This window comes from Plectropomus leopardus, chromosome 21, assembly GCF_026936395.1.
Source record: "Plectropomus leopardus strain MGB_pleo_1.0 chromosome 21, ASM2693639v1, whole genome shotgun sequence".
NCBI lineage: Eukaryota > Metazoa > Chordata > Actinopteri > Perciformes > Serranidae > Plectropomus > Plectropomus leopardus.
Window position 1 is genome coordinate 11073292 of NC_142196.1, and position 26267 is coordinate 11099558.

A 26267-nucleotide genomic window follows, 5' to 3' on the forward strand; every position below is an offset into this window, starting at 1 on the left:
ACCCGCTCCCTCCCTTACTCCATTGTTGCCAGCAATGTATTTTTAATAGGGCCTCATTGAGCTTATCTCAATGTGGGTTTAGGTACGCCATGTTAATCCCATTACCGTATCATACCCACATGAAAACACCCAAGTCGGTCACGCCACATTCACAGCTCCCTCGATGTCATTAACCAGCCTAGCCTTAATAGCTATCATTAGCATTTGGGTCAGAATCATAGCTGTAAATATGGCACTCTAGACCAGTATTTGACTTGATCAGTTTGACTCACTTGAAAGGAGAGCCTTTAAGCAGAGTGTAGCTTTTGAAGCAAATTTCAGTGTTAGCGGGTCACTGGTTTTGCTCTCGGTCTTGTAAGATATCGCTTTGATTACTGTCGGTGAAATTCTGAACAGTGCATATAGTGATAAGATTGTCTTTGCAAGCAGGAATTAATTAAATAAGTGCTCTTCAGAAGTTTACAGAGAGGATCCAGTGTTATCTATAATTTACTGCGCCTTGTATTTGTAGTTTCAATAGATGAGTATGAGAAAACTCACAAAGGAAATTTGTACTGCAGCTCCAAAAATCAATAGTCTGTGGATTAGACCGTGTACATTTAATTGCAACGCTTGAGGTTTACAATACGCCTCTCCTATGATACAGTATTTTAATAGATTGTCTCGTGTTGTTTGAGCTAAATCCTCCGCCAGAGAGTATCAGCATGAGCCTTTTTCACCCCATACACAATTTCCCTCCTACTGTGCTTGGCCCATGTGACTACAGCGGTAAATCAACAAGCCAAAGCTGAAGCGCACCTTGAAGTCACTGAGCCGTTGAATTAAGGTTTGGCCTTTGCGCAGCATGTTTTAAAAGTCATGTTAATAGCCTGTGCACTGACTAGGAGGTTGTCTAATAAGAATTCATAATGCGCAGACTGATAGCACATAGTGAACTGATAAGGGCTGTGCTGACATAGTGAGCGGTAAGTCATTAATTATGTCATAGCGCCTTTTCTTGGCAGTGGCAGGCCCACATTATTGGTTCATTAAGCTGGCATGGATCAATGTAATTAATGCTATAAGTCATTCCTGCGGTTGGAAAGAGAATGGAGACGTTTGTGTGGGTATTTCATTCCAAAATGTGCAAAGCTATAGTCACTGGGTCTATATACGGTGTACGGCATCGTGCTAATTCGAGGCCAATTTAAACAAGGCACTTGCAGTCAAATGAAGCTCACAGAATTCATTGAGAGTGTGGGCCACCACATTACTTAACTGGACACTTAACAGTGAAGAGGAGCTGCATGATACAACGAAAGCAATTTAAGCAACTATAATTATACATGCACTGGTTTTATAGTGGCTTTTTCCTGACCCAGTTGAGGACAAAGAGGGAGGTGGAGAGAAATAGGGAGCAAATGGGACATGAAGAAGAAGCAAGGAAAGCAGACACATAGTGGGGTCAAGGCTGTACTCCAATATATAATCAAAGTGGGTGAGTTTGTAAAGGCAAGATATCTGGTCAACAACCACAGTGCATGGCTCTACCTTTCACTTGGCTCAGTAGAGTGGCGCAGGGATGACGTTCATTCATAGGCCAGCCCAGAAGTTAGCATCACCCTTGTTCCCTTGACAACAAGCCAGTGGGTTTTTTTGCAAATATTTATGATACTGTTTTGTTCAGCAAGATAATCTCAGCAAATAGACATTTCTTTCATGATTATTGAAGCGTAAATGCAATCGCCAGAGGTAAAAAGCTAACGTTAGGCTATAAAGGAACTACATCAAGGTCACATGACTTTAATGTTGCCACCACAACAAGGCCCTAAACTGTACTTTGGTGCAGTTTTAGGTGGTAGAACTAAAGCCCCTCTTGCAATGCACAAAAACACCCATCTGTTAACATCTGGCTTTTTTTTCTAATTAATTGGAAAAATTACAACCTGCATTCACTGCCCGGCCAATTGACTCTCAGCAGTGACAGAAATGTAAAACTTGGGTGGGTGTGCTAATTGTAGCCTTTGCTGGTGTGATGCAATGACAGGCCACAAGACAAGACCATCCGAGTCCGCCCAATCAGCACTTGAACATCGTTTTTTAGTTGACACCAAATTAAAAAGGGAGAAGTGACAACCATAACATTTTCAATGACCTCCATGCTGCTTTCTGCTGCTTACTTACCTGTTTGCGGGTCCATCAGTGGCATTTAATGTGACATACCAGAAAACACACACACACACAAACACACACACACACACACACACACACACACACACACACACACAAAGGCATAGTCATCTGCTGTGGAGCTGTGTACACGGCTTTGGTCTACTGGCAAACGGCAACTTTTAGTGGGTTTTCCTGTGTTTGAAAAAATTTAAGTGCACACGCTAATTTTTATTGGTGGTATAAATGTGAAAAACTCTCAAGGTTTTAATAACCACAGACCTTATTTCAAGCATCTTCCCAAAAAGCCATTAAAAAAACCCACTGCCTTTTGAAATGAAGGAACCAGAGGTGCTAAAATATAATTTACTGGCTTTAAGGACTCATTCCTGAACCACTCTATCACCTAACTTTTTAATGATGTTGTCGGCTGAGAATTTGCGAAGTATTTTGAAACTTTCGATTTTTGTCTGCACTCAGTCTCCTCCATCTTGCAAAAACAGCAGCAGACCTGTAGTCTAAGGAAGTCTTCTGGCATTTTCTTGCCACACAGTGGACAGCAGTTTGACAACAAACTTGACAATTCAGTCAAGTCCAGTTTAGAGCACTGTCAGCTGGGAAACCCGTCTGTCTGCACAGTTTCCGTTGCTCCCTTCTCTTTACAGCTCAGTTTACCTCTGTGTTCATTGTTAGCTTGACTTGTGTTAGATCAACAGCATTGTCGCCATATCAACATTAAATACAACTGAGGAAAATCTAAAAATAAGTGCACATCTGCTCCACCTGTAGAACTGAGCAGATCTGGTCTCTCACATGCACACATCCTTTCTCATTTATTCTTCCGGACTGCTGTCTCACCCTCTTTTCCCGTCTACCCACACATCCATGCACAGCACAGAATTTTTGTGCAAGTATGAGTGTGTGGTTTTTTTGCACTGTGCATGTGTGTAGGCAGTGATGCGCAGTGTTTCATTCTTGGATTAAACCAGGCCAGCGCCCCAGAGGACTGCAGGTTAATGTGGCCTATTTCAAGCGATTATTCCTGCATGGTCACAGCGTCTAACACACACATCCGCACACATGCATCCTGCTACAGAGAGGAGTCACAGCAAGGAAAGAGCCTCGGGATGTGGTTTACACATTTGTTTATTTTTCCAAAAAAGACATTGTGTGTTTTAGGAATCAGCCTCCAGTTTGTCACTTTGCTTTGCTATCTTTAAGCTCTGTCTTTCTTGTCCTCCTTCTCTCCCCTTCTTCCTTTCTTTCCTTAGACCTTCCCTCCTTGCTCTCTGTCTCTCTCCCTGCCTTTGCTCTTACTTTCTGCCTCTGCACCTCCCCTCCTTATTTCATGAAAGCTATCTCTGCCTGTATTAATGACTCTGACCACTGGGAATAACGTCAGCTCTAAATGGATGTGGCACTTTTTCTCTATAATGGCTTATCATCAGACCTGCACGTAGCTCAGGTGGCGACAGTGAGAATGAGTAGATTCACTGTCACGGCTATTTGTTAGGTGCATCTAGTAGCCAGGTTGAGCTATTGCTGTTGATAAGGGGGTGTTATGTAGTTTAACATTGCTCCCTCCAGTATCTTTGAACGAGACAGACACAAATTCTTCTACAGTCATTACTCACTAAGCCGCAGTAAAAACAAAGTTTTATTTCCTCAGCCATTAACAGAACCAGATAACCAAGTGATGCAACGCCGTATGGGAAAAATTGTGAATTTGCATTTTGTGTCATATTTTATTTGCATTTTACTGTGGTCAGTTATGCAGTTTTGTTCAAGTTGTTTTTTCTTATCACCTGATAACCAGACAGCGCCAGACACAAAACTTTATTCTACATCCACTCTAAAAGCTTTGAAAAATTAAGAGCTCCATTTTGGATATTCAAAACTTCACTTTAAATGTCCAGTGTGTAGGATTTAGGGGGATATAAATGGAATATATTGTATGCATGTTTTCTTTAGCGTATGATCACCTGATAATAACAATTATTATGTCTGCATTACTTTAGAATGAGCGAGTCCTTGTCCTCCCAGTCCACCATGTTGCACCGCCAAGTTTCTGCAGTAGCCCAGAGTGGACAAACCAAACACTAGCTATAGAAAGGTCATTTCGGCTTTTGTTTCGGCCACTGCAGTTAGCAGCCCTTCTGCTATGGGACGAACAGTGTCAAAGAAACGTTGATTTTTTTTTTTTTTAAAGGCAAAACTGATTTATTCCGTGTTTTTACCAGTTAAATCAACTAAATCCGTTTGTTTTGGAGACCTCTGTAGATAATTTGGCTCCAGGTAAAAACTTTCTATACACTGAGAAATTCTAACCAGGAGTTAAGGCTTGCCACATAGCGTTTTAGCTGTACCCCTTTTGGAGAGAACATTCTCAGATATTTATAAAAAAATATGTTATTGAGAGTTTCTGCACGCTGCATTTTCTTAAATAAAATGTGTCCAGAGGCTACTTTTACATTTTTCTGTCTATGTAAATTCTTGGCATAATCTTCAAAGGTTTTTGCAATGCTGCCTCAATCTCTCGCCTTGTTGTCATACTCCTCTTGTAAATGAGGAAGGGGACAGATTTTAGCTAATGAATGATGATTTTTATGCCCCTGCGGCAACAATTTTTGGGGTTGTTTGTCCCTCTGTCAGCTCATCCCATACTTGTGAATGTGATATCTCAGGAAGGCCTTGAGGGACCCGCTTCTTGGACTCAACAATGAACCACGATTTTGGTGGTCAAAGGTTATTGTGACCTCATAAAACATGTTTGTTAAAAACTTAAGAATCCATACACTAATTATGACATATTTTCAACAAATGAGATGATAAAGTGATGATGTTTTATATCCAAAAAGGTCAATGATCAACTTCACCGTGACATCATAATGTTCTGCAAAAGTATTTTTAAGGCCATTGTGAGCGGAAGAGAAGAGACATTTGGTCAGATACTGAATTGATGACACTAATCTTGGGTGTCCACCTTGAAAGTGTGATGACTTAATAAATCTTTTGTGCTGGTTAAAGGTTGTTTTTTTTGACAACATCCATATTTGAAGCACAATGGCTTCATATGAGTCTGGGAAGAATGGTAACTGCAACCTGATTGGTTGGCAAAGCAGTGATTGCAGTTTGTTTATATATTATGTTTTTTATTTTTCTGTCAGCTTTGTTGTTGAAAGAATGACAAAAATGTGAACACACATTTCCCTATAACATTAGGCTTCTGCAATTAAACTCACGCAGCTGCCAAAGCAAGGCATCAGCTCACATTAGTGTAGTGCATGTGTGTGTGTGTGTGTGTTATATGTCTTGAAACCAAAAGAAGGATTATTTTTGCTTGAAGTTGCAGCTCTTTAGCACAGCTCCCTCCTTCCAGTGTGAGTGCACACACACACACACACACACACACACACACACACACACACACACACACACAGAGCACACTATCTGGTAAAAAGGGAGAAATAAGAGAAAGGGTTTGCATCAAACCATTAAACCAATCTGCTTTCCCCTTTAAATCTACTGTGTTCCTTCTGTAATGAGATCTGACATCCTAATGAGGGGGACAGAACAGAGAGAGTGATGGAGGAGAGAGATAAGAGAGAGAGAGAGAGAGATAGAAAACGAGAGACAAACCCAAGAGAGGAGGGTAAAGGCGGAGAGGACTGGGGAGGGGATGCAGGTTTCCGGCTTCTTCTGACCAGGAGGCAGGAAAAGTTCAGGGCACCTCTTAAATACAGTAAGTGACAGATCCTTGAAATAAAAGAAAAGAAAGGAAAAGGCTCGCTTTCATCTAGCACATGTCCTCTGGTGTCCAAATGTGGTTTATAAAACTAATTATAGTCATTCAGGCTGTGTGTGTGTGTGTGTGTGTGTGTGTGTGTGTGCATTTATGCAGATGTATTTGATGGATATTTAAAGATTTAAACGTTATTTTTATCTTTTTAAACACATTCTAGGGTGTATGCTTACATATACAAATTTTAGCTACAAGATATTGTTTATAAAAGGTGTTAAAAAAATAAAAATGCATATATCATATCACTACTGTATGAAAACAATCCATACAAAGCAGTAATTACACAGACCCTTGCAATTGCATTGATGAAAGGAGGCAGAGTGTGAGTAGCATTTCAAATTGACCAGCCTCAGTAGATCTGAATCACCACTTCTTTATCAATTAGTGCCCAACTCAGTGGAGGACGCTGAAGCACTACAGCATTGTTAGACCTTTTGGCTGAAGCATCTCCCCAGTCACTTTAGTGTGTCACTCACCAGGCTCGCTCTGTCGCCACATTAGATTAGTTTTGTTTGGCCACGATCAATTTCAGCTTGGCCCCTGATCCTGCTGATCTTTTAATGAACCTACTGTCTTTTAAACAACAGCACAGAAAGAGTTGTGTATTTGTTTACTCCAGCCAGCTCTCTATTGAGAGACATTGTGCCTCATTAACAAACATGTGCCTAGAAACGTTCTTACTATCTGCATAAGAGAAGTGCAAAACTAATGCCAGATTCAAAAGACCACACACACCAGTGTCAGACTGTCAGTGTGTATCTGTGAATCTGAAGGCAGTTGTGAACAGCTCTCTCTTCAAACATTTCAGTGTGTGATGCACACTACTGCTACTACTGCTACTACCGCTACTACTACTACTACTACTACTACTACTACTACTATAATAATTATATTAATGATAAAATAATAATAATGACTAAAGAATAGTGGGAGTAGCGATCATTAAAAGCAGATTCAGTTCTCATTTACTCCACTGTAATATAAGGCTGGGGCACTTGGTTTTTATAGTGGAATATTTTAGTTATGACAATAATGGATGTGGATGAAAGGCCAAAGGTAAAATAAGTGCATGGATTAGTTAGTAGTTAGTAAATTAATAATTTTAAATATTGCTGTCTATCAAAGCCTTCTTAAGAGAATGCAGTTTTAATATGATCTGAATTTAGTTAAAAGATGTGTGTTTAAATTTTCTAAGACAGATGGGTCTTCATCATTAGTGTGTACGCAGGTTCTGAGGCAGTTATTCATTTTTTCACAGTGTTAAAGCAGTAAGGTAAGAAAATATTGATGAATCCCAGATTTCTATTAAAACATTTGTACGCATGATTGAAGCACAGTTTTGTGTGTACACACTGTTTGTTAATGAGGCCCATTGTCTAATCTCAATTAAAGTTGAGGGTCAGTTTGATGTTGAGGAAAAGGGGACTAAGGAAGGAGAGGTGGGAGAGAGGAAATGGAAATTAATTTCGCATTTTCAGGCAATTTTTTTCTGCTGTAGAGTGTTTTCCAACAGAAGAACTGAACTGTGACAGGCAATTCAGCTATGATGTACAGTGCTATTCAACTTAGGGGACAACAGCTCAATTTATAAGTTGAATCCAGGTGACTTTTATTGTGGCTTAAACTTGTACAGTATTTACAGTGCATTTTTGCTGAAGCCTCAGAAAGCTTTAATTAACAGCTCAAAGCATCTGACTTACTCTACAGATCAGCACAAATTCTTTCCCCTGCGAAAACATATGGCACTTCCAAAATACAGGTTTAAGTGAAGTTGGTGCTGGTTACCCCACACCACCCTCTCACAAGCATACAAAAGTGTCCTCCAAGTGCACACGCACACAGCAGTGGCCATTAACACTGATCATTCTCGCACATGCACGGAAACGCGCACACATAAACACATTCTACTTGTGTCCCATGCTATCTCAGTTAACATGATTAGCATATTCTCTGTTTTATCAGCAGTAATGAATTCATAACTGCAGAAAGAAACATTCATTTGTTTTTGTCCTCAGAGATCACACGGATAAATTTGAAGTCAGCACAAAAGCAGCATCGACTGTCTTCATCAAATGAAACCAAACATTCACATCTGCTGTTTTATTCATTAATTGATCCACAGTTTATCGTTGTATACATTACATATGACTCGCTTGCGCTTTTTCTCCCTTTTGTTTCTTATCATGCTATATAACCTTGCCTCTCAGTGGTTGATATCCTTTGTGCTAGCAACTCTTTTAGCCGCTTTTCTCATAAACTGTTTTGTGTTAACTCTTTATCATAACGTGCTATTAGGCTAGAGCGGTATCTATTATTTTAATACCTTGAAAATACCTGAAATTTCACGGGAGTATACGATAAATGGCGGCATTTGTCTGTGCCAGTAAATTACTGCACTGTTCAAACAATCACCAACTTTCTTTTGGTAAAGATAATTAGTTCGATATGAAAATACGCAGTTTTCTGTAGTAGTCTTTCTGCTGCCATTGCGGCTCTTTACAGTTCTGTAACGATAACCCCAACACTCGTAGTCGCCGTGTCTGTCACTTTAGGCGACAATGACCTCTGGTGGTGCATGTTGTGCAATACAAACAATGAGATTAATGGAGAGAGGAACATCTCTATTTTTTAGGGTATTGAACATCACACCACCTGGATCTCTGATGATCTCATGTGAGCTAGCTAAAGCTAAATTACTGTAAGGCACTAATTCATAATGGTAGAGTCAACTAGTTAGCTAACATTTACATACATTTGAAACATATTGGCCAATTAGTTGTATTATTAATTATTGTATCTAGGGGGTTCCTACGCTGGCACTCTTTAAGCTCAGCAGTATTTGGCCTGAAAAACAGCGAGGATCCCTGCCATAAAGCAATTTCAAATTTATCAAGTAAAATCCCTCCTGGTGACACTGAAAATTAAGTATACTTTTATAGCACCTATATACAGCTAGGCAATTAGACATAAAAAGGTGCATTAGACAAAAAAGGGACTGAGACATGATATGAAAGAAAGAAAAGTGATATTGAAATATATAGTATATGCTATAAATTTTCAGATTTTTGATAAGTTAAATTACTTTTTTTCTGCTTTACTTAGATAGGATTAGATAGGACTACAACTATAACTAAAAAGTCAATCTGCCAGCTGCTGTAAAAATATGTTATTTAACTTCTGCCGTACATGACCCTATCATGTGTATTGGCTGTACACGCCCTACATAAATAGAACAACCTTCAGTTGGAAAGAAAAAAAAATAATACTAATTTTATGACTTTTACTTTTGTCCTGCCACAGCCTGAACATGTAGCAGCAGCCATTGGCCTGGGGCTCCTGCTGTGTCTAAGTGGCATGCTCAGAGAAAGACATGGCACCTTGACTCATAGAGACAAGTGTCCTACAGCTCCCACACTGTAAAATGCTGGATACTTGATACTGAAAGTGCAAAGGAGGGCATTTGTTTGCGTGTGTGTGTCTATGCGTGCATGTGTGTCCTCCAGTGCTTCCAGCTCAGGAACATCAAGAGCTGTGTGTTGGCCAGGAGGCTCTCCCAGGGATAAACAGAGGGAGAAACTAATCCTTACTCTCCTCCACATTCAAGCAGTGTGTTTTTGTGTGTGTGAGTGTACGTTTGCTTCATCCATGGCTGCTGCAGGCAAGGTAATGTGCGCTTGCTGTTGTATGACCTTAAAGCATTAGAAAAAGATGTGTTACACGCAAGCATGTTTAGTCCATGTCAATCACTCGCATATTTAGAAATCTGTGTTTGTGTGCTTGTGCGTGTCTACGCGAGCGTGTGTATGCGAGAGCGATAGAGACTGTACTGAGGGGTTTTGTGTAATCGTGCTGAGCGCTGAAGCGTGTCGAGAGAAAGGACATGTCCTCAGCTCTGATCACATAGTCTACTACAACCACAATAGAGGGGGAGAGATAGAGAGACAGAGGGGTGTTAGGGAAGAAAAGGGGAGAAAAACATGAAATGGATGGATGATGGAGAGAGGATGACAGGCCAAAAAAAAAAAAAAAAAATGAAAGCAGAGAGCTATAGCAAAAGAGGGATTTAAAGGGAAGGTTTCAGAAGAGATGGGTGAGAAAAAAAAGATGGATGGAGGTATAGACAGAGAGGGACATATCTAGGAGGGGAAGAAAGAGGAGAAAAGGGCAAGGGAGTGATGAAGAAAAAGAGAGTGACAGAGACAGAGTGGGATTGGAAGAAATGGAGGCAGAGATGAAAGAATGAGAAGAGAGGATGGACATGGAAAGCTCGGAGGATTGGTTTGATCCCCCTCTAGTTTTTTTTCCTCCCTATATCTCTCCCTCCCTGCCTGTTTTCCTCCATCGCTTATACATTCAGCGAGGGCTCCCTCGTCTCAGCAGCCCAAAGAAAAAGTCAGTCCCGCTCTTAGCTAGCTGGGCCCCTCAGCCGGCTGGCTAATTGCAGAGGTATTACTGTGTCAAATGACTAATAGAGTTTCCCTTCCCGTCGCTAATCTGCCAGCAGGAGCACAGCCACGATTTGTTTACTCTACGCCAAAGCAGGGGAATACAAAGACACACCCGCCTTTTTTATTTCCTTCCCAACCAAATTTCACGCCACCAGAGCGTTAGGTGTGAGGTGCGCCGGTGGAGCGCTCATGTGTGTGTCTGTTTGTATGCACACGGCACATTTCATGATTTAATATTTCATGAAACAGTACAGTGAGCTTCCCTTGTTCAAGTTCTTTTAATTAATGAAAAACACATCCTCTCATGTATACACATACATATGTTTGCCTGACAATGGAGAGAAGACCTTTTATTCCTGTGTTTCTTACAAAATCCCAAACCTAAGGCATAAAGATTGTCTCTGCTCAAATTTTTTTTTTTTTTAATAAATGTTTATGCCCCTGAAATGTTTGACCTTGACTTTATTGACTTGTATATGTGCAAAGTTTGAGAAAGGTCAAGCTGTACCACCCACCACATGTCTTCTCTCCTTTTCTTTCTCTCTCTAGTGTTAACCCTTTAAACTTGAATCAACACCAGTTTTCTTGTGCTGAATTCAGATGCCTTTCATTAACATTGAAATTGGTTTGATTTCTTTAAAAAACAAACATAATAAGCAATTTGGCAAGAAATGTCCAAAAAAAACTGCAAAAAAATGACAAGGAAATGATCTGAAAATTAACTGGGGGAGATTCTTAGATATTATCAAAATATGAGGGTCAAATGTTCTGAAAACTATATGTATAATTCTCTTAATTATATATTTAAAATTGTGTTAAAGAAAAAAGAGGCTTATTTTATTTTTCAGTACTTCCTTGTGGTAATTTTTTTCTATGTTTGTTTTTTGTTGTTTTTTATTTGTTTTTTGTACTTATTTCCAGGTTTGGAGTTTTTCCAACTTTTTGCTAATTTTTAGCGAATTTTGGGGTTATTTCTTGTTAAATTGCTTCTTTCCATGTTTTTTTAAGAAATGAAAAGAAATAAAGAGAATGTTTTCAGGTTTCAAAGGGTTAACCAATTGCTCTATGGCTGTGTAGTGCATTGATGTGTTGTAAGAACCATGCCATTTTGGCTATATGTTAGCTGAGATGCTAGGCAATTTTTTCTTTCTTTTCATTTCTTTTTTTCCAAGGATGGTGAGGGTTTGAGCTGCCCTGACTCTGCCTCTTACTGGCTTACCCTGGCATACTTATACTAGCCAGTCTCCCTCCTATGCCTAAGCTTGTCCATGAGGCAATGAGAAGCTGAGATGCTAGTTAATCTAAAGTCTATAGTGCTAATGCCAGCTGAAGTGCTAATGCCAGCAGAAATGCTAACGGAGTTAAGTTGAGGAAGGGCTGTGAGGAACGAGGATGCAATAGAGCGTGCCAGGGATGAAGTTCTTCTGTAGGTTTATCCAGAAGCTAATGTCGACCTGGTTCCCTTGTCAAAAAGCCTATGGGAATTTTTCTTTGGATTTTAGATCATTGCAGAAAATAAGCTCTGTGGTAAACAAATGTTTATGATACTTCAACATTTTGTTCAGGAAGATAATTTTCACTAATGAGCACCACTTTTAGGATTTTAAATGCAATCAGCAGAAGTAAAAAGCTATTAATTATACCATCATACCGCCATACCGCCATACCCCAGTGAAATACCAGGCAGGTATGAAGGTAAGAAATAATATATTCCGCCCAAGTCTAATTTTTACATATTTTAAAAAGTGTCTGGAGGGCAACTTTTAAGTTTCAATGGCATGTTGAAATTTGGGTGTAATTATAGGATAGCCTTAAACTTTGATCCCAGGTGAAACAATGTCTGGAAGACCTGTCAAAAATGGTCTTATTCAAAAAATCTGAAACCCCAGCTGGTTCTCACAACTATAGGAATACAAGAATACACACACACACACACATACGCACACAAACAGGTAATGCATACCATGACACGCATGCATGTATAAACAGGCACCCACACGCTGAATTTGCCAGGCAATATTGGCTCCAAAGGTCAAGTCATCAGTCAGAACACACCATTACCAGAGCAAATGATAAATTCAGCAGCACTCCATTTACTTAAGGTAGGAGGAGAAGAAAGGGAGCCCGAGACAGAAAGATTGAGTGAAGAAGAAGAAAATGGAATGCATAAAGAGGCTTGGGGAAGCTGAATACAAAGAAAGGGAATGTGAAAACAAAAGAACTGGCTAAAACAGTAATTTGGCAGGACATTTTGGGGGGATTTCTATCTCTATGGTCTTCCCACTCCCTTCTCTTTTTTTTTCAGCTTGTACCCGAGGACATCCCTATTCAGTGGTCACAGCACAGGCTATGAAAATTATTTGACAGGCCATTTTTTTGTGTTTTCCTTCTCTCTTCTTTCCACTGTTCTCCCATCCCCCTGGCTCTGAGGTTCGTCCTATTTGGGTGTCAAGTGTCTCGGTGAGTGCACACTGACACTGGTGGTGTTAGCCTAAAGGCCCAGCTACTAATGAGACGTTCAGAAGGACAGACACCATTCAAAGAGTACAGAAAAAGGCTGGGATTTGCTTCTGATGGGAGTAACTCTGCTTCATTACCCTCCCATATCCTCTGTTCTACGCGGCTGTAGTGTCACTAACTCTTCCCTCTGGTTTGGCTCTTTTCTAAACTGCAGCTCCATCCCTCATCTCTCAGCTGTTTCTCTTTTTTTTCCCAGGCTCTCTTTCTGTTTCTCTTTCCCTGCCTAATTCTTTGGATCTTTGTCAAATTTGGGGCATCAGTAGAAGAGCTCACACAGCCTTTGGCCTCATGGGCATTGCATGGCAGAGTCTAAAAGTTGAATTTTTCACTGTCTGCCTGGCAAAGGATTTCTGTTAACCTGATTTTCGAGTTAGGAAATAAAAATATGCTAATGTGGTTACATCATCCGAAAGGTTCCTTGCGCCTCTGGTGCGCCGACTAATGGAGTTTACCAGACTTGGTGAGGGGAATTTAAATAAGAGCTTTGGAAAATGGTTGTTAAAGATTGGTTCAATCTGCACTTATGTGCCAAATAGGTGGGTCAGAGCGGACGTGAGTGTGCGCGTGAGAGCGAGACAGAGTGGGGAAAAAAGGCGAGTTATAAGAGGGTTGTGAAGGTCAAGTAAATACCACCACTCAAGACATCGCTAAAGAGCAACTTTGTTGGTCACATAACAATGAGACACTCAACCTCAGCCACAAATGCACACATTCACACAGCCTCTTGTGAATTGGCATTTTATGATGTGTTGTGTGCAGGGCTTTTATAAAGTGCGCTGTGTGTGTGTGTGTGTGTGTGTGTGTGTGTACATATGTTGAGTGTATATGTTGTGTTTTGTGTGCATTTTCCCACTCAGACACGGTTTTAAAGGCTAATTCTCTCCGTAAGAGGAAGCTCATTTTGCTTTGTTAAAGCTCCAGTCAAACACATGCCCACATATTGATTTCAAGGCTCTGTGATTTATCACACACTCCCCGAAGAACACATTTATAGTGTTTTTGCATGTGTGTGTGCCTCCATGTACACATACCTTCTAATGACAGTTGAGATGGATCCCCCACCACGCCGTCTGTCTCAGTGTTTTTACAGCCAGAGAAGCGAGGCCCCCAGACTCACATTAACACCTTGATATATCGCCGATCTGCTGCTCCAGCACGACGGGGAGGCAAGGTGACAGCTACTGTGCCCCTGCAGGCTGCTTACACCCCTGAGCAAATCCCCATTCAATTTCCATCTCACTCTAAAGAGAGATTGCTTGGTGTTTTACTGTTTTTTGTTTTTTTTATTTTATGATTTTTTTTTAAGTCCTTATTGCTCACCAGGCAGATGTCTCATTGTGCGGAAAAAGTTTCAGAAATCGTCCTCTAGCTACCGCAAATAGGCTTACGAGCAAAGTTTCTATTTTTCATTGCGTGGCATTGGCAGGCTAACGAGTCAAGCTCACATTGTTTACAAATCCTGAGTGAATACTGAGGTTTTTACAACACTACTGTACTTCACACAGAAATAGAACTATTGCTAAGTTGGTCTCAAGTAATTCTGTTAGCTTAAATCAATAAAAAAATGAACTATATTATCATGATTTGTCTGCATTTTTATGTAAAATAAATTTAAACTTAAACAACTTCAACCATAATATACACTTAAAAATCTGACAAGTTCATGTTACATTAAAACAAAATCTAGTAAACTGATGCCTTGATAAAATGTAAGTAAACATAACTATTAGTCTTAAATTATGTTTACATTACATCGAATTGCTAATATTTACCAATTTTTAAAAAAGTTTTTGCAATTTGACAAGTTTAATTAAATCAATCTTTCCAAGTTTTAGCAACTTCAGTAAACCAAGTTTACTGAGCTCGATCTGTATTCTTCTGGGTATTTGTATTTTCTTAAATATGTTAACAAAACAGAACTTTTACATCTCCTAACTTCATCATTGGTGAAATCCTCTTTGTCATGATCAAGTTAAATCAGAGTAACTTGGTTTAATAAGGTTCCTTACACTTAAAAAGAACATGGTAAATTCAATTGTAATTTGTTTTTGAAATAAATTCACAAATTCTAGTAAATTTATCTTAATTTTAAGTAAACTTAACAATTGGACATGACGTAAACATAAATTAACATTAATAGTTATATTTACTTTCCTTTTTAAAGGCAATCAGTTTCCACGCTTATTTTAAGTAAGATCAACTTGTCAGATTTTAAAATGTACAGAAAAAACAGTAGTTTCAGCAGTACATTGCCAATATGACATACATATCAATATTTTATCAAAAGATAATAAGAGATGCTTCTGTGTGAGTGGTTATTGTCAACACATTGATTTCAGCAGTCATTAAAATGATCTCAAACTTTTGTCACAAAACTTTTGTCTCTTTCTCTCTTCAATCCCTCCCTCTGTTGAACATTGGTCCTTGTTGTTAAACCTGGGCATGTGGCCAATATTTATCCATCCATATGGAGACACACTTGTCTTTTCCCAACAACCTGTTCATCTCTGTGCCTGGCTCTTTGCCTCTCCTCTCCTCTCCTCTCCTCTCCTCTCCTCTCCTCTCCTCCTCACTTTTCATTGTCTTCCTCTCCTTCTGTCCCCTCCTCCACCCTTCAGACCTTACCCAACGTGTCCATGACCAAGTCCTAAGTTATGTCCTCTGTCCCTACTTTCCCACCATAGCTCCCTCCTCCCCTGGTGTCGACTCCGCCCCTTTGCAGCGCACAGGAAGTCATGGCACGGGGACAGGAAACTATAGCCGTGGCGGGAACAACAACTATGCCACAGTGGGACCAGGCTACACCTCAAGCGGAGGTGGCGGAGACGTGTATGGCTCAGACCCCTATGTGGCGGACCCCTACCGCACCCTGCAGTACTGCCCCTCGGTGGTGGAATCACCTTACAGCAAGTCTGGACCAGCCCTGCCGCCCGAAGGCAGCCTGCAGCGCTCACCTTCCATCGACTCGATTCAGAAAGACCCCAGGTAGGATGAAAGTGGTGTGTGGGGAGTGTGTGTACCTGAGCTGGTGTGTATGCGTGCTTTGTGGGGTCAGTGTGCACAAGATTATGGAGCAGAGGACGCTTGAAGGGAAAGTTTGGATTTTTTTAAGTGCCGTTTTATGAGGTACTTATCCATAGTCAGTGTTTTACGTACAGTAGATGGCAGTTGGCGCACCCCTAGTATGGAGAAGCAGGCAGGAGTACTCATCAATGTACTGCTGTGGACAAGAGCAGCAAAAAATTAAAAAACACCTAAAAAACAAAGCAAAACAAACACACAAAAATAGCTTAATGCATTGCGAGCACAACTGCGCTTATGCAGAAGTTCTAAGGGTGAGAAAATGTAGTGCCCAAGGCTTTCTGATGGCAACATAAAGAAGTGAAAATATTCTAAATATAGTACACTTGAAATGATATTGCTAATATTTATTTATCTTTTTTATTTTTTTATGCAGGACTTTTTTAGTTGGCTGAAATAGCTTACTCCTGTCTCTGTGTCCAAACATGAGGGCATGCCGACCAGCATCTACTGCCAGCAATGCACTGCCTTTTGATAAGTACCTCATACAGCCCCTCTTCAAAAAATCCAAACTATCCCTTTAAAGGCACTTTGAGAGGATGTATGTATCATGGAGGATTTCATAGGTTTGATGAGAGCGTAAAATCGTATAAACTGGCATTCTATCTGCGATGACATTGCAGTGACTTACATTCATTCCTTGGAGATTCTCTTAACCTCAACCCTTACCTTTACGTACCTTGTTTTTACCCTTAAATAACACGTTTTTCTTTTTGTGATAGGCATCTGTGCTTATTAACATTTACCCCAAAATGCGTTGAATACATAGCACATACACAAACGTGTGCGTGCGCACACACACATACACACATACTTACATGCAGTACATACACAGATCAATATTTCAGTTACAGACACAGTTAGTAAATCTGATATTGATATTGATATCTGTATATCAATATATATTCTGCATAAAAATAACCTTGGTGATAGCTGATACAGCTACAGATACCTGTCACCTTCCACCACTCTCCACCAGTTTGATTCAAAGCTTTCTCAAATCAGGCTGAAAAAGCACTGTGTTCTAAACATGCAAGGGGCTGCTGTAATGGGGGCATGTTGCTTCAGGTACCGCACTGAGGATGAAATAAAATCCAGGGAAGCTGGTTTGACTAATAGATTCATAAGTTTGAAGGCTTATCAGATAACAAAACACCACAAAGCGATCCATAATATTACTGAGGAAGGATTTTACAACTCTAAAGTTCCCTTCAGCGACAATCATTTCATCCGCCGTCTAGACAGTCGCAAGGTAAACAACAGAATTACCACACTTACTTAGAAAGTAATGTGCCAGGAATGTGTATGTGACTGACCCACTCACTGCACAAAAGTTAAGCCTAGTGAAATATTTTATTTTTATTTTTATGTATTTTTTGCCATACGACAATTGTCTGCATCAGACCTTAATGCAGACTGGAAAAAAATGCCATATTTTCTCCGTACACTCTGTGCATATAATGATGTTAACACAGGCGTCCTCCCATCCAGACTGGTGTCTATGCATATTGGTTGTGTTAAGAAGACACAACTAATAAAATACTTTGTTACTCCAGTCACACACCGGTTTCTTCAGAAGCTCCATTTCGCCTCCCTTAGTGTCACGCTGTGTGTAAAAGAGTCCTACTGGGCTGTGATCACTTCCATCCTCTTGTCTCTGCAATTAAGCAAAGCTCACTCTGCTTACTTTATTTATATATATTTCACAGGACTCTTGATGTATAATTCCTTTAATTGCAAAGCAAGAGGGATTGAGACATGCATGGATCAGGTCTCAGCAGCAGCTGTCAATCACAGGAGAGGGAGACAGGGAGAGGGAGCGAAGAGAGAAAGAATGGGTGAGAAAGACGGGGAAAGATATGAAAAACAGGAGAAGAGAGAGAGGATGGGAGAGAATTAAATTTTAAAACTTATTTAAAACATAATTTAATACAATGGCAAAGAAAGAGAGAGTGGACGAAGACTCGTTAGATGAACGCACAATCATCCTCAAGCTTCTTGTGAAGTTGTATGAAGTATCTGATAATGACACTGTGATGGTTTATTATTAATGTAATCTGATTGACTGGCTCAAGGTGGTTTTATGTTCCACACAAATCATCTCTAAAGTTTTCACTCAGTGAAATAAAAAAAGTATATCAGTTTGATTTAATAAGCAAATAAAACAGAATTCTCTGTTCAGTTATTGACTTTGTAAAAAAAAGTGACTCTGATTCTTGAAAGACTACTCCGCCTTCGTCTTTATATAAAGAAAAACTTTTTTTTTCATATATTCATATGTTATTTCATAGTTTGTGAAGCCTTTGCTCTTTGCATTCAGTTGCAGTTTGTTGCTGCTCTGTGTTCTTCATATACACAAACAATTCCTCCTGAATTGAGCAAGAGGCAAAGCAGTAATATATGGTCTATTGCCTGTCAGGTGAAGCTATACCAGTCAGTTTTGTGACAAAGACACACAAGTCTCGCAACAACAGCATAAACAGTTGCAACACTAGCTAGAAATAAGTTTTTCAAAGAGATGTTGTTGGGAGAAGAAGCAAGAAGTGAGCATAGGTCACCAAGGCGAGGAACAATGCCATGGATTTCAACATCGCACACAGTGCACAAATTGACGTTAGGCTATGAATATGAAATAGACTGTGGCAGTAATATAGTGAAAAAAAGAAGGAAAATACAGTGTCGCACACATCACAGAAGCTAAAATTTGAATGCTCATTAAGGGATATTCCAGCATATGTATTAATCTATTTATATGGCTGTGCAGATCAAATGTTGTTTTCAGACTTTAAGTATTACTGCCATTCATTACTGGGCAATATGGGAGACAGCTTTTAAACCACCACTGTCTAATCTGCTTGAACAAAGACAGTGATTACATTTAGAAGTTAATTGCTCTATTTTAGTCTGAATAAAAGAATGGAAAGTTCTGCTTTTTCATTGCAAATAACTTCTGCAGAGTTTTAGCAACCTATTTTTATTAGTTTGTGGTTCATCAAAACATGTATAATGAGAGTCTCAGTGACTCAGTGTCTTACTGATGTAATATACCTGTAGGATTTTCAGTTTTTTTATAGCTACATCTGAAATATCTTTTCGAGAACCTTTTGAAGAACTGATAGAAGTTCTAAAAACACAAATCAGGGTTGTGAGTAAACTATGTTGAGAACAACTAAAGCCTCAGTAGACTCAGTTTCTGTTAAGATTTTAAATTGAAGCTCTGCAGATGATGTAGAAGCTGGTTCTGGAAGTATATAGTTTTCAAACACACTCAGACATGCACAAAATTAACTGTACTTGCTGGAAATTGCTTGTTATTGGTCCACTGGAGTCATTAACAGACTTACTCATATGCACAAGTACACATAAGAGATCACTTAGTCAACTTCAAGCTTCATATACTCCATACACACAGAAACAGATCGACATCTTGTTTTATCCCCTTTTACACATTATTTTAGATATAAAGATTAAAACCCATTCTGTCTACTCAACTACCATTAACAATTGGAGCCATTTTGTACACGGTTCCAATATTTTGAGAGCTCCCTTGTGTGTTAAATGGCCCCTCCCCTGCAGAGTTCAATAAAGCCTTATTTAATTAAAAGTTGCAAAGTTATTCATGACTATTTTAAAATGCAGCCTTTACTAGCTGGAGCCTGGTGCTATGAAAATGCTTTGGACTCAGCATGTTGTTTACTTTTATTAATTTAGGTTGGCCATGAACTCAAAGTCATTTAGAGCCACAGGTAGCGAAGTACATAAAACCTGAAAAGAGAATGTTCTAATGGCTGGAATTTCATAACAATGCTACAGTTTTTGCATCTCTATCGCTATAAAAAATGACCACATTGTTCTGAGTGAAAGTACAAAAAAATACAGATTACATATTCATCTAAAAGTGCCTAATTGCTTAAGTATCAGTCAATCTCAGAACTGTTGTTTTGTTATTGCAAGCAGATTTGTTCAGGACATGGATGGGATACATTTTACATCAACCTGCTTTTATTCCCAGATACCAAAATGCTGTCGCTCTGTCACGCTCCTCAGCGTTTTGTATCTATGAAGCACAATGTAACTTTTGGGTAATGTTGTGGAGTGGTTATAGTTAGGTTCAGGTAACAAACTGGATTAGGTGTAGACAGAAGATAATGTTTTGAATAAAAGTATTACATAAGGTAATGTGACATGAGTGATGTCAGTGTGTGTATGGAAATTATGTGATAACATGTTAAAAAAAAAACATTTGTATTTTTCTGGAGCATGAACTGCAGTCTCCTGTATGAAAGTCTGGTTTTGCCTGACCTGTCCACCTCCCCTCCCCTTTCACCCTAAATGGAGTTTCTCAATTTTATACCATGCCAGTTGCTCTCAGCGGCAAGTACATCACAAATTTGAGTTTAAGCACTCTAGCTTTTCGGTTTGGGAAAGAGGTGCTCATGTTTTCTAATGTTTTTTTTTGGACTGTCTTTCACCATAGTTATAACATATATGAATTTTGAAAATGGGAGTAGTTCGTCTTTAAACTTTGTCTTCTTTTTTTTTTAATATTTAATTTCTGAATTGGTCTTTTCTTATCATTGTAGGTTTATGTATAATCAGCTACTCTAGGCTTAATATCATTGAATTGGAGCTATTGTGTTAAATTTCTCTTTGCCATGAGGTTAAATGGCCTCCTACTCAAACTTCGCTCTCTCTTGCTGTAATTGGATGTAGCTGAGCTTACATGAAGTGCTAAATGAGTTAGCCACATTTAGAGACAAGGAACACTCTGAGTGAGGGCAGAGGTTATGTCTGCGTAAGTGTGCGGTGTGCATTTATGAGAAGACTGTATTTCTTTTCATAATTCATCAGTACAGTCTTTGCCTTACTTGTGCACATTACTGTATTTTGTGCACGTGTGTATGTGTGAGCAGGGGTGTGTGCACGTAACACAGTTAGGGACCATTACTGTTGCAGAAGAGTAAATGCAATAGAGCAGAGGTGAGGAGAGCAACACAAAAGAGAAAACTCAATAACCACTAATGGATGGGAGTGTTGTGAGGAGGAAGAGAGGAAGATAAGAGAGATAAAGGGAGGGAGGAGGGATGGAAGGAAGGAGCAGTGAAGATAAAGCGGAAGGAAGAGAGGTAAATGGTTGCCGAGGTAGGGGAGAAGGGAAGAAAGGAGGCACTTGGAGAGAGGAGGGTGGGGAATAAAGGGAGGAGGGCGATTTGGCAGAAAGAAATGGAGGGACATAGATCAAGATCAAAATGGAGAGATGTGAATTAATGGAAGAAAGAGTGAGCAGAAGTGAGTAGAAAGGCAAAGCATAATGTAGATAAGTGTTACCCGTCATTGTTTTGTTTGTGTGCGTTCTTTTAAGCTCTCTCCGTGAAAAGAGATTCTCACCCCCACTGAGTTCCCTTTTTAAATTGAATCTTTAAAAAAAACAATGTCGGGAGCAAGATGAAGAAGAAAATGTGGAGACACAGACCTAAAGAACCAATAAAAGTAGGGAGGGTGAGGAGAGGGAAGGCAAAAACCAATAATGAAGGGAAAAGAAAAAGGAACAAATAAAGGGGATTGGGAGATTCTTAAGTGAGGGAAGAAAACACAGAGAGACATTTGTTTAGGGAATAAGGGAGAGATACCTTGAGGGATCGAAGAAAAAGGAATAAAGGAGGGAACGATGCAAGGCATAGTAGGGATGGGAGGGAAAGAGACATGAACATTAGCTCAGGGAGGATGGGAGTTAGGGACCAAGGAGGTGGGCACCATCGGCTATAGTTACAAAGCCTAGACAGGAAGCAAGGAAGAAAGCAAGAAACACCATGAAGGGAGTTTTACAGTAAGTGAGACAGGAAAGAGGAAAATGTTGTGAACGTTGAGATCAAAAACGAAATTGCAGTATTGTTTCAACTGTGGGGGTGTGCTTGACTTATCTCATCAAACACTCAATCAGACGGAAACATAGACACAGCACTTCAAGATAAGATAAATCAAACTCCCCTCATTTAAATCAGACTCTCCTAATTTACATCATCTTCACAAATCCAAAATATATTCCCCCAGAAGCAGTGGTTGTAGTGTCAGAGATGTTTGATGTTAAAATGATTCTTGTTATGATTGAATGGAGATTGTTTCCAGTTGACACCTTGTGTTTAGGTGGTACTTTTACCAAATACCCCGAAAAAGCCGAGCACTGGGGAGCAAGCGCTCTTCATCTATGGTGATTGTTGCACCTCTATGAGTAGCCCAGAATGAACAAACTAAACAGTGACTCAAGAAAGAGCCATTTGTGTTTTCGCAACATAGTAAGCAGCCCTTCCGTGATGAGAGCATCAGAAAAATAACAGTTTTTAGTTTTGTTTTTTTGTTAAAACTGATTTATTCAGTGTTTTACCAGTATAAATCACCTGGAGATGAAGAGACCTCTGCAGATGACTCTCAGCTCCAGGTAAAAACCTCCTACATATCTGGATCTTAAATTGGCAGAGAGAGAGAGAAAAAAGGTAAGGACACATTAGCAAGTGCTAGACTAGCAGCCTCCTGCATGCCAAACAGCATTGGAGAAACACTGATTTGTAAAGCAAACTGTGTTGTCAATTCTGCAAATAGAGCAAACCTCCTGAAGCTCTGGATCAGAAATAAAATGGGCATTCTTAAAGTTCTCACATAAAAAAAGTTTTGCACATATTTGCAGGTGCTGGGCAAGTGGGCTTTCTGCGACATGCTAAAGAACGCCAAGGAAACACAGATTTGTTATGTAATGGGTTTTTACGGGTTTTATTCACCTGGTCCATTTGTTTTAAAGAAGAAGAGGTCTCTCCAGGTATTTTGGCGCCCATTAACCCCCCCACACCACACACACACACACACACACACCATCATGTGCTAGATGTAATAGAGCTGCTGACATGAAATTGCTATTTACAGTACCTTGATATGATGTGATCTGGCGTGACATGTCATTGTCACTGCTGGCTATTTACCGACAGTGTGTGTTGGCTGACCGAACACATCGCTCCATTTATGGACAATCTGCAACGGTCAGTGGTGGCTCTGTGCATGTATGTGTGTGACTGTGATTGGGATGTGTGTGTGCGTTGCTGTGTTCAAGGCTGTGTCAAAGGCAGAGCAGTGGAGACTGTGTCTGTATGAGTGTGTATTTGCATGCACATTTGTGTGTGTGTGTTCATATGTGTTAGTAATGACATAGAACTGATGTATAGCATTCCCATGTGTCACACAGTCTAAAGGATAATGATATGTCATCTTGTGTGTGTGTGTGTGTGTGTGTGTGTGTGTGTGTGTGTGTGTGTGTGTGTTTAAGGGAGAGAGAGAGAGAGAGAGATGGGTCACACAGTGATTACTCTCCTCACCTTGGTACTAGTGTTTATGTTTATGTGTGAGAGGGAAACATAGTGTCTTGTATTCCCTTCTTGCAACCCTTGTCTGTTTGTGCAGTGCACTGCTCTGTGTGTTGGACACACATGGTTTATGTATGACTCTACAGATGGGATGCCTACTTTAGATGGAAATTAAGGCATTGGCAGCCTGTGTGTGCGTGTGTGTGTGGTAGGTCTTGACTAGGATTATATTCAGACAGGAGATCCCACACTCACTTATGTCAATGTAAGACCCACTCACATCAACAGTACCCAGTTTACCATTCGATGCACCTGGGGAGCGCTATTGTGTAAACTGGATACAGATTATGTTTCTTTGGCATTTACTTGGAGTAGTTCTCTGCGCCGCTGTGTACACAGCTGTGGCAGTTGGACACATCTAGCATCCTGTATTTAATAGTGTTCTCAATTTTTAGTAGTGTTTGATGGGCCCCACTTTACTGTTTGTTTGCTCTGTAACAAACACTGCAACTATCTTGCATAAATATTATGCTTCATCTCTAGACACTAGATTACTCCTTCCGCATTTTTTTCACCACCAACACATATGACGCAACTAAACGTGCAAGCTATTGACAGCACCTGTGTGACCCCACATATACTGTGGTTCGAATTAAGACAGATAAAGTTTGATTTCAGTTTTTAGCTCAGTGGTTCCACATTAGAAAATGTTAGTCTCTCCAAGTACCAGACTCTGAGAAACAATAATTTAAAGAAAACTCTGCTCATACCAGATTCAGCTATGCATAGTTGGCACAGGTGGAAGGTTTATTCCAAAGATGAAGATTATTTCTGGAGGTAACTTGCTTCATCACTCCTTACTGTTTTGCTGTTTGCTGCTAGCAGGTTCTACGGAGACCCCACTGGCACTCCTTAGCCATTAACACTTGTGTTCGGTTCACTGTCATCCACTTCAGTTTTGACGGGGCTGCTCAAAATATGCTCCTACTGATCCACACTTCTCTTTCTAATACTTCTTGTTTTGGGACACAGTGTTTTTGAACCATTCATTTTAATTTTACTTAACATGTTGCTGTCACAGTTCAGCTTGTAACTTATCACAGATGTGATTAACATGACTACGTTGCAGGCTGATATCTAAGCAGAACATATCTTAAATTGCATTTCTGTTATCTCAAAGTTTAAGTATTTGCATTTGTAGCATTTTGACTGTATTATTTTTATCAGTTAATTAATTATTATTATTATTATTATTATTATTATTATTTATATATGTATATATATATATATATATATATATATATATATATATATATATAAGATGAGATTCCTCTGTGTACCACGAGTGGTGCTGTACATGTTTTCTAGTTTATATCACGTTCCAGCTGATATTATGACGAAGGTTTCGGACCTCAGTAAGTAAGCGCTTTTGGCATTCTCGACAGCATCGTTTTGGGGACTAGTATGCATTTGTGTGTGTGTGTGTGTGTGTGTGTCTGTGTGTGTGTGTGTGTGTGTGTGTGTGTGTGTGTGTGTGTCTGTGTCTGTGTGTCTGTGTATGTATCCATGTCCTTTTGGAAGTGAAAATAGAGAAAATGAGAGAGAGAGAGAGAGAGAGAGAAAGAGAGATGGTTGGAATACTTACAGCACCAAGGACAGTGACAGAAAGATACATTGAGTCTGAAAGTTTCAGTACCATGGACAGAGACAGAGTGTGAGCTCATTGCTACCATTGTTATACAGCTGCTGTACCACTTGTTCTAACTCTGAGTACTAGTGCGCCCCAAGAACTGTGCAATATTTCTTTGCAACTACATTAGAACCTTTCTTTAGATGCTGAGCATTTTCTCATTAGCACATTTAAAAAAAATACTTACATGGCAACTCAGCAGCCTCCTCATGATGGGAAATGTAAGACTACCACCATGTCTTGGTTGGTAAAGACTGAATATTAGTGTTAATGTCATTATGGTGCATGTGTTGGGGTGTTAAATTAATTAAATAATAGTAAAGTTAATGAGGGATACATTTGGGAAATATATTCTAAAGGTGTATGTCTGTTCTTTGCTTTAATGGGATGACTGAGGTTCTTAGAGGGAGAACTTAGATTTTAAAGCTGACCATGAGCAACTGTTTGACTGAAAGACAGAGACAGGGAAGGGCACAAATGGGGAGAGTCAGTCCTTTTTGTCCTTTGTTATTAATCTGTGTTCTACATCAGCCACAGAAAAAGAGAAGGATAGAGAAAAAAATGAAATGGCAATGAGAAAGATAAAGAAAGATGAAAGAATGGGTTAGTAACTGAGTCGGTGAGGGGTTGAGAGCAGGGGAGGGAGGACAGCCAGGGTGTGAGAGTCACGGGGTGAGCGAGGGATTTAAAGAAAGAGAGAGGAAGGAAGAGGGAGAGACAGATAGAGGAGAGAGGACACACTCTATTGGCTCTCAGCACGGCCCAGGGGTAATTTCCTCTCCACATGAGAAATGCATGCTGGGATATGGAATCACCTCCAAGGGAGGGTAATGATGCATTGCCAGAACCTTGGCCCTGAGGCACAGCTGTGTGTATGTGTGTGTGTGTGTGTTTGTGTGTGTGCGTGCATCTGTGCCCTGGCCATCATCCCTGCCTGTTCTGGGTAAATTGCCCATTGTAGTTATTTTCCTTTTCTGAGGTGGCCTATCTGTTTGTGCATTTGTGTGTGTATGCGTGCGTGTGCGTGTGTGTGTGTGTGTGTGTGTGTGTGTGTGTGTGTGTGTGTGTGTGTGTGTGTGTGTGTGTGTGTGTGTGTGTGAGTGACCTTGGGATGATAACAACACTGTGTGGCTTCTTCTCTGCTACGGTGAGCTTCACCCTAAATCTGAGGCCTGGGAGATCGAAGGATAGACCAAAGAGAGACAGGCAGATAAATATGAATTAGCTTG

The 26267-nt window shown here is 39.9% G+C and overlaps 1 protein-coding gene across 5 annotated transcripts in view; it reads left to right on the plus strand.

The window, feature by feature from the left end:
* ctnnd2a (catenin (cadherin-associated protein), delta 2a) overlaps nt 1–26267 on the plus strand; it is a 318237-nt gene that overhangs the window by 160729 nt on the left and 131241 nt on the right. For 4 of the 5 annotated variants that reach the window (XM_088071967.1, XM_088071968.1, XM_088071966.1 and 1 more), the window contains exon 12: nt 15537–15903. In XM_088071967.1, the coding sequence (XP_087928093.1) occupies nt 15537–15903 (367 nt within the window). The remainder of the gene's footprint in view (nt 1–15536; nt 15904–26267) is intronic. The other variant, XM_088071969.1, reaches the window with a different exon arrangement.